Below are 9343 nucleotides of genomic sequence, written 5' to 3'. Positions count from 1 at the left end.
CTCCACGCTGCTCAGCGGAAGCAGGCCTTGTATGGAAGTGGGCGTAGCAGCAGGCTGGCAGGGGGCTGGGCCAGGGCTGTGCGTAGGTGGGCAGGGTAACTCTGTAGTGATTGGCTAGAAAAGACGATTTTAGAACGGAGCCCAGATAGGAGGGGTTGGACAGCAGCCAGGCACGCAAAGGAGCGCTGAGTGGCGGAAACTAAATGCCTACGAGGAGGTCAGCGTCGAGCAGCAGCCAGTTATAAAGGGGCGGAACCTGGCCCTGCGTTGATTGGCGGAAGCTGGACTCAACCTAAAATAGGGGCCGGACTAAGGAGGGCGGGATGCGGCTCTGTGCCCATTGGTGGAAGCTGGAACTATTTAGAAGCGGGGTGAGGCCAAGGTTGGGCCGAGACGGGCGTGGGTGTATTCTAAGGTACCCCGGTCATGATTGGGGTGGGGGAGAGGCGCAAACCTTAGGGCCAGGAATGAAAGGCTGATTGTCTTGGGAACAAACCTCCACCCTGAATCGGCCCATTCTCTATGATAAGTCAGAGTTATGTCCAGGAAAATAAACAGAAAAAAAGAGAAGGGTCAGGTGGGAGGTCCAGGTTGCCAAGGCGACAGAAAAGAGGGCAAAGCGTAAAGTCAAGTGGCAAATGCTGCCAGGCAACAGGCTGGAGGCGGGACTTCAGGGGTGCTTTATAGGTTCCACACAGAGACTGGATCTCTGGGGCTCCTGGTAACTTTGTGCTTTAGAAACAAGGCACCTTAGCAAACAGCAGGGGTTTAGGTGGGGAAAGAAGGGCCATGTGACTCAAAGGCATTCAGGCTCTTTAATGTCTGAGGAGGCGGGGAAGAAGTCAATGGTGAGGTGTCTCCGGGAAATTCTGCAGGCCTTGTAGTTCTCTAAGCCCCTGAAAAAGAGGACAGAAGAGACTGAGCAGAGACTGGGTCCAGGCCTCCACCCAGGCTTGCTGTGACCTCCCCTCCCTCAGAGCCAGCCTGGCTCCAGCTTGGCTCCAGCTTAGAGAGAAAGATGGTCCTTCCCGTCCCTGGCTCTCTCCCTTCCTCAGGTCACACCACCCTGAACACGTCTGGAGATGGAGTGGGAGTGGGGTGAGCTGCTCTCACCTCTAGCAACATGTGGATATGGGCCTTGATATTCATGGAGTCCTTGGTGAGGCTGTCGCTGAGCCTGGAGAAAAGAAACAAGAAAGGGCGAAGTGGGCCCCACTTATGCTCATGAGGATGATGCTTCCGCATCACTTCCAGAACTACCTGCGTCCTGGAGGACTTCCACGTGGCAGGCGGTAGGACATGCTACTGCCCGACCACTCCTGTGCACAGATGCCTGGCCACCATCTGGACTGCACTGATTCAGAGATGCTGATTGAATCCCTACTCTATGCCAGGCAATTTTAGCTACTGGGGAGAGAACAGCAAACACAACAAACAAAAATCTCAGCCTTGTGGAGCTCGAGTTCTCATTAAGAGGGACAAATTATGGAATAACATCTAAAGTATGTCAGATGGCTATAAGTAAAATGAAAAAGTTAAATGATGAGAGAGGATAAGGAGTGCAGGAGTAGGGGCTACAGTTCTAATGAGAGTACTTACAAATGGCTGCACTGAGAAGCGTTTGAGTAAAGACTTAAAGAAGTGGATCATGTGGATAAGATGGAAGATGAATGTTCCAGACACAAGGGCCAGCACATGCCAAGATGCTGAGGTGGGAGTGTACCTGGTGTGTTTGAAGCACAGCAAAGAGGCTGGTGTGGCTGAAGAAGACTAAGTGAAGGGGGAACTGTGGGAGGTGAGGTCAGAGAGGTAAGCTGGGGAGGCAGATCGTGTGAAACCCACAAGGCTCTGACTTTTACTCTAAGTGAAATGGGAGCCAAGGGAGGCATGTGATCAGAGAAGGGATGTGCACTGACAAGGTTTTTTTTTTGAGATTTTATTTATTTATTGAGAGAGAGAGTGAGAGAGAGCGAGTGAGCATGAGCAGGGGGAGGGGCAGAGGGAGAGGAGGAAGCAGACTCCCTGCTGAGCAGGGAGCCCGATGCGGGGCTCGATCCCAGGACACTGAGATCATGACCTGAGCTGAAGTCAGATGCTTAACCGACTGAGCCACCCAGGCGCCCCACTGACTAGGGTTTAAGCAGATCCATCTGGCTGCGGTGTGGAGGACTGGGGATAAGGAGAGCTAGTGTGGAAGCAGGAAGTCCAGTGAGAAGGCTACTGTAATAGCCCAGGTGAGAGACAGAGACTCAGACCAGTGTCACCAGCTGAGGTGATGATTAGTGACTGGATTTGGAATATATTTTGAAGGCAGAATCAACAGGATTTACCAAACGGTTGGATGTCAGGTATGAGAGAGAGGACTCAAGGAAGATGCCAAGGCCTAAGCAACTGGGAAGCTGGAGTTGCCTGAAACCACTCTGGCCCTTGACTGTTGAGTTACATAAACCAGTCAGTTCCTTATATCTTCTGGGCCGATTGGGATCAGTCTCACCCAAAAGAATCCTAATTGATACAAAGGACCGAAGAAGGCCCTTCTGAAGAATAAAGAATGAGTAAGAGTTAAATAGTAAGAGAAGGTCTTTTCCCCAAAAAGGCCAAGAGGCGGGAAAGAGCTTTGAAAGAGCAGTCAGGAAGTCAGAGGGTTAGGAATTAAGTGAATGGTGGAAGGAAAGTGGTACAAGAGAAGGTCCGAGATGTAGGAAGGGGCTGGATCACGCAGGGTCTTGATACTATGATAAGAAAGGTGGATTTTATTGTGCTGAACTTCTATCAAAGTAGAAATCAATTTTAGGCAAACTAGATACGGTAAGGAAAGTAGAAGGTAACAATACAGAATGTTAAATTGGAAAAAAAAATACAGACTGTAAACCCGTTTATATATCAGCATCTCCCAGATTTATATTTTCAGTCCAGACCCCTCTCCTGAACTCCAGCCTTGGGAGGTTTTTTTTTTTTTTTTAAAGATTTTATTTTATTTATTTGACACACAGAGAGAGAGAGACAGCTAGAGAGGGAACACAAGCAGGGGGAGTGGGAGAGGGAGAAGCAGGCTCCCGGCCGAGCAGGGAGCCCGATGTGGGGCTCGATCCCAGGACCCCGGGACCATGACCCGAGCCGAAGGCAGACGCTTAACGACTGAGCCACCCAGGCGCCCCTGGCCTTGGGAGTTTTAACTACACCTTCCAAAACTCCACTTCAGTGTTTAATAAGCACCTTATACTGAACAGGTCCTAGGCTGAACTCCTGCATCTTCCTCTCCAAATCTGCTCCTTCTCCATCTTATCCCTCTCAGATAATGGCAGCTCCATCCTTCTAGTGGTTCAGCCCAAAACTCTCACACCCCACATCCAATCAAGCATTCTATTTAAAATTGCAACTGCTCCATCCTAGGCAATGTTTCATTTCTTTTTTTTAATTTTTTTTAAGATTTATTTATTTGAGAGAGAGAGTAGAGGAGGGGCAAAGGGAGAGGGAGAAAGAGAAACCTCAAGCAGACTCCCCACTGAGCACAAACCCTCACACAGGGCTCAGTCTCGGGACCCTGAGATCATGACCTGAGCCAAAATCAAGAGTCTGGTGGCTGAACTGACTGAGCGACCCAGGCACCCATCCTTTTTTTAATTATTAAAGTATAATTGACATGTAACATTAGTTTCAGGGGTACAACATAATGATTCGATATTTGTATACATTGTGAAATGATCATCACAGTAAGACTAATTAGCATTTGTCATCATACAAAGTTACAAAAAAATTTTTCCCAAGCAATGTTTTTTCTCTCCGTCCCCTGCTGTTCTCTGTAGCATTGCCAACCTGGGACACACTACATCACTTACTTATTTTTTATTGTCTGGCTTCCCTGACTAGAATGTAAGCGATGTAAGGGCAGAGGACAGAGACCAGTCTGCTTTGTTCCCTGCTGTATCCCCAGGATGCAAACTGTGTGTGGCACATAGTAGGCGCCAATGTATGTTGAATGAATGACTGAATGACCACTCCATTCAAAGGTACCTGAAGTCCTCAGGAGACGGTTGAGTGTATGTTTAAAGACAAGAAATCAATGAAACATGGTATTGTTGCCGAGAGCAAGAATGCTTTCAAGAATATCTGGGGTAGTAGTCAAAGAACAGAGTAATGAACCTGATCAGCTTCTAAGGGCAATCTGAACATCAATAAAGAGAACAAAATTAGTTAATGGTACGAGCGTGGTCTAGGAAAGGCTATGAGTTGCAACACTTTTAAAAAAAGGAGAAAAATACAAAGTCTACCAAATGCTAGTTGTAACACAAATGAGAGATGTTTAATTTTTTGCTACTGTTGCAATATATAAGGCAGTGTTAATAGTCAAATGGTTACTCTGTCTCTTCTCTCTTTTTTTAAAAAGATTTTATTTTGAAGCAGTCTCCACACCCAGGGTGGGGCTTGAACCCACAACCCTGAGATCAAGAGTCACGCGCTCCACATACTGAGTCAGCCAGGTGCCCCTATTCTGTCTCTTCTATAGTTACATGTCTCTGGACGTGTATTCCTTTCTGTGTAATCAGGAAAGAATATACACACAGATCTGATCCTCCCACTCCCCAAAGAAATATGCTAAAAATAAGAAGGACTGACAGTCCTTTTGGTTGCATAAAATAACCTGAAAGTTAGTTCGAAGTGTGTCCCAAGGAACAAAGTATTTTAAAGAGGAGAGTGAACTACCCAGACTCAAATCTTCATCTCCTAGAAAGATTAAACTTCTAGGAAGCGCTCCTAATTATAATAAAATAACAAGAGACTCAATCACATTTCTCATTACACTAATAAACCAGATAAATATATCAAAAAGATCAGACAAGGAGGGAGGCACTGACAATTTAAATATATTTTTGGGAAAGACATCAAGTCTCAAAAAATTAAAATTTCTATCTGAAAGGCTCAGGAATCCTGTGACATAACCAGGAAAGTTTTGTTATAAAAAATGAATGTGGGGCGCCTGGGTGGCTCAATCGGTTAAGCGTCTGCCTTCGGCTCGGGTCATGATCCCAGGGTCCTGGGATCGAGCCCTGCATCGGGCTCCCTGCTCGGCAGGAAGCCTGCTTCTCCCTCTCCCGCTCCCCCTGCTGTGTTCCCTCTCTTGTTCTCTGTCAAATAAATAAATAAAATCTTAAAAAAAAAAAAATGGATGTGGTCTAAATGACCACTAGTTCAGAACTGTGTTGGCCCATGAAAGCAGGCCCCTCGACCCCTTCACCAATTGGTCTGATCACTAAGATTTAGAAATCTCAGCAGATCTGAGGCTCTTTTGGGTCTACTAACACTGAAACCTTGGAGTGGTTTGAAAAGAGAAGAATTACTAAAACCACGAGAGAGCCAACTCTGGCAGAAATGAATGTAGGAATAAATATAACCCAGAAGGCATTTTAGATCAGTGGTATTCATTCTTGTGAGATGGTATTATCTAAGTGTGTTGCTCGGTGTCCCCTCTCTTGGCATGTTTGCCTCTCTTGGCAATTCTGCTAACGTGGCAGTCACATGTGGTCCCCTTGCCAGGAATGCTCTCCCCAGATAGCCCCATGGCTTGTTCACTCAACCAAGAGACTCAAATGTCATTTCCCCTGGAAGGCCTTCCCTACATTTCAAACCTCTCATCCACACTCCCAATTTCCCTTCCCTGCACAAAGCCTTAAACTCAACTGTAGCCCATACTTTCTCCCCACATTACCTTCCCCTCCACCACCAGAGATCTGCTTCAATCCCCCCTTCAATCTGGTTCCAGCGCACCCTTTTAAATTCATTCAACAAACACAGAGTACCTATTGTATGCTATGTACTATTATATCTCCCTTTGTAAAGCTTATATCCTAATGCGCGAAGGCAATGAATTTTAGAAAGAAGTAAATCACACAGTAAACATTAAGAGGTCATAAGGAGAACAAGGGAGGGGAATGAGGAGTGCCAGGGGTTGCAATTTTTTTTTTTAAAGATTTTACCCATTTAGAGAGAGAGAAAGAGAGAGAGAGAATGGGGAGGGGCAGAAGGGGAGGGAAAGGGACTCTCCAAGCAGACTCCCCGCTGAGCGCAGAGCTTGATGTGGGGCTCTATCCCATGATCCCGAGATCACGACCTGAGCTGAAACCAAGAGTCGGATGCTCAACTGACTGAGCTACCCAGTCACCCCCAGAGGTTGCAATTTTAAAGTTAGGTTACAGAAGGCCTCGTTTTGGAGGTGACATTTAAGAAAGACTCAAACCGAGTTAGGAGAAAGGAAGCCATGTATGTACCTAGGAAAAGCGTGTTATAGGCAGAGAGCACAGCCATGGCAGTCACCCTAAGGTGGGATCATTCTGAGGGTGTTTCAAGAAGCCCGGGAAGGTCAGTATGGTAAGAGTACAGTGAACAAGCAGGAAAATTATAGGGGGTGAATTCAGAGGTAACTTGTTTTACTGTTACTGATTTATAGGCCGAAACCTCCTGGAACTGGTCAAAATTAGGCCTTCAAGGAACTCTTCTGTCTTGTTCACTGCTGCCTCCCCACTGCTAAGTACAGATCCTGCCATAGAAGAGAGAGCCAACAAATGTGTGTGAATGAACAATACAAAGACCATTTACTGAGTGGTTACTATGTACTACACTTGGGGCTAAGCTTTGCGTCTCCACTTTCCTCAGCCCTAGCCCTGAGGAGGAGAGAAATGGACCCTGAAGTCTCATCCCAGGGAGCCGTGGGGAAAGGGAGAAGGGTGTTGCAAATGGTGGCATTTTAGACACTATCCTCATAGAATGGACTTACTCTGTGAGGAGATTGCTCTTACGATCAATGAACTTGAGAGCTTCTGCCAGTGTCAACTCCAGGAAAAAACCATATCCAAGGGCCACGTAGATTCTTGAAGTGTCTGGGCTGAGGAAACAATGGTTAGAGGAAGTGGGGGAAGTCCTTATTATCACTGTTTAGCATACTATACAGTTCAATGAAGATTTTTATTTTTTAGTCCACTCCTCCCACCTTCCCTGGGAGGGCAGGGATTTTGTCCTATTCGATTCACTGTCATATCCCCAGCACCTAGCACAGTGTCTGGACCATAGCAAATACTCAAAAAAATATTTGTTGAATGAAGGAAGGGGGAAGCTGAGCCCTGTGGGCTCAGAGGGGCAGGTAGACACTCACACAACTGTGTCAACGAAGAAGTTACAGCCCAAATCCACCTGCATATATAACTCCGAGGGCTTAGCTTCCTGTGGGGCCAGGGAAAAAAAGGGAGGGGTCAGTGGTCAACTTTCAGGTCAGCTGACAGGTTTTGGTCTGGGATCTCTCCTCCCATCCCCCTCCCTTGCCCACACACACCAAAATGGTACCTAACCTTGGTGTTTTTACCTGAAGTCGCTCAATGACATTTCTCAGTTGAAGGTATTTGGCCAGCTGCTCATATACCTTGTCACGATGGTCCAGCACTTTTCTGATGGGACAAGAGGACAATGGTGACCAACAGGAAGCCCTGGCCCTCTCAAAATACCTCATATTATGACTGAGACCCTCATGTTGCCGTGCCCTAAAGAAGCATTTTAGTGCAGAAGTTAAGATTTGAATTGTGAGTCAGACTGCTTGGGTTTGAATCCAGGCTCTCCTTTTTTACTAGTTGTGTGACTTTGGCAAGTAAGTAAAGTCTTTAAGATTCAATTTCCCTATCTATAAAAAAGGGATGACAAATATTACCTCACAGAGTCATTAGGAGAATTAAATGAGTGTTTACTACAAAGTACTTATAATAGTGCCTAACCAAAGAGTAAGCTCTATATATGCATTAGCTATAATTTATTAGTACTATTATCACACTCTACTCCCAATGCCTCCCTCCAATCAGAATATCCCATTCTCAAAAAAAAAAGTGTCCCTTTCTCACCCTAGAAAAATCTTCCATCCCTTTAGAATGTTCATTATCCTACTTCTGAACACGCTACTTCCTGCTCAGATTAATGACAGTAATAATAATTTGTCATACTCATTGAGCCCGTAGTATCTATGTTAAATCCTTTACAAGGACTGAACACATAAAAAACTCAAAACCACCCCATCAGGAAGGTTCCATCAATTTTCCCATTTCACAGATAAGAAAACCGAGGCACAAAAAGGCGAGGGAGGGTACAACGTCTTCACACGGATGGCGAAATGGCCAAGCCAAGGATTCGAACCGGAGAACTCCCGCTTTGGACTCTAGCTCAACCGGTGAGAGGGGAGGCCGCACATGCGCGGACACACCCTCCACTAAGACCGCCACATCCCAGCCCAAGTCGCACCCCGGATGTCGCCCCTCCTTCTCGCTGGATCGGCGTACGGGGCCGGGCTCCGGACGCCTCCCCCACCAATCAGAAGGCTAGGCCCTGACTTCGAACGTCCCGCCCCCCCCCCACGTGGAACGTTCCACACGCCCGGCCCTCCACGCTGTCACTCACCGCAGGTCCCGCTGTAGCACGTCACAGATGAAGGCCTCATAGCGCAGCACTTTCTCCCCTGTGGATTCCAGGGCCCGCCGTTTAGGGGGCGTCGCCATGATGTGTTCCTGAGGAATGGGGAGGGGGTAGACCACGTTGACCACTCAGTTTGGCCTCCGGCACAGTACATCTGCACCCTCTCAACAGCAGGAGTGGGCTCGTCCGGCTCCTGCCGGGGGTTCTGCCTTCTGCCCCTCCCAACTCTGGGACTCGGCCACCCAGGGACACCCAAACGCGGCCCTCACCTTAGAGCCACCGGCAATAAGAACGGTTGCTATAAACCGTGGCTTCCGGGTGGCGCGGGTGAATGACGTACGACAAGGGCGCTGGCCAACCAAATAGCCAGGTGGGGAAGGCGGTTCTAAGTGGCTGAAAGCGGGAGAAGCGGAGGAGAGAAGGGCGGGGCTTCAGGGAATCCGGAGAGAGTACGCACGACCGCAGAGCGTGGGAACCGGGAGGCGCGCGGAGCCTGTGGGGACTGTGCGTGGCTCGCGGGGGCGGGCTTTCCTGGGATTTGGCGGGTTCTGGGGGAGGCGGGGCGCACAGGTGGAGGTAGAGCTTCGGAAGGAGACGGGCAAGAACTGATTATGGTTCTGGTTTGTAAAAGGAAGAGTTCCTGCCTGGGAACTATCGCCGTGGATTTTGATTTTTCACACCGGAGATTTGGGTTTGACTCCCGGTAATGGTAATGAATGTGAGCATTAAAAGAAAAATTTAAACGGAGACAGATTTTCTGAAATTCATCTTTGATAACTCCAGTTTTGCAACCTGCAATCCCTAACTGGGATCCAAGCAGATACTGACAACGCACTATGTCTATTACCTCGTTTAAGAGAGGCGTCAAGTGGAGGGTTGCTGAAGTCCTCGGCTTAAG

General features: G+C 47.7%; 1 protein-coding gene across 1 annotated transcript; it reads right to left on the bottom strand.

Moving 5' to 3' along the window:
- Positions 1 to 796: 796 nt before the first annotated feature.
- UXT (ubiquitously expressed prefoldin like chaperone) lies at positions 797 to 8868 on the bottom strand. The gene is made up of 7 exons (XM_006732172.3): positions 8715 to 8868; positions 8431 to 8537; positions 7355 to 7436; positions 7148 to 7215; positions 6773 to 6880; positions 1114 to 1177; positions 797 to 896 (listed from the first exon to the last, which is right to left on the bottom strand). The coding sequence occupies exons 2-7, from the start codon at positions 8526 to 8528 to the stop codon at positions 843 to 845; spliced, it is 474 nt and encodes a 157-aa protein (XP_006732235.1). The 5' UTR covers positions 8529 to 8537; positions 8715 to 8868; the 3' UTR covers positions 797 to 842.
- Between the last annotated feature and the right edge of the window lie 475 nt (positions 8869 to 9343).

This window comes from Leptonychotes weddellii, chromosome X (assembly GCF_054177405.1).
Source record: "Leptonychotes weddellii isolate Sample4059 chromosome X, ASM5417740v2, whole genome shotgun sequence".
Classification (NCBI taxonomy): Eukaryota; Metazoa; Chordata; class Mammalia; order Carnivora; family Phocidae; genus Leptonychotes; species Leptonychotes weddellii.
This window is presented reverse-complemented; position numbering and strand designations above follow the sequence as displayed.

What these genes read in the sequence shown, in the direction of transcription:
- UXT (XM_006732172.3), bottom strand. Translation starts at nt 8,528, where the DNA reads ATGGCGACGCCCCCTAAACGGCGGGCCCTGGAATCCACAGGGGAGAAA. An exon ending in GTGCTACAGCGGGACCTGCG is followed by an intron (nt 7,437 to 8,430) that starts GTGAGTGACAGC and finishes TTGTCCCATCAG; the next exon opens with AAAAGTGCTGGACCATCGTG. An exon ending in AAGAGCAATCTCCTCACAGA is followed by an intron (nt 1,178 to 6,772) that starts GTAAGTCCATTC and finishes TCTTTTCTCCAG; the next exon opens with GCTCAGCGACAGCCTCACCA.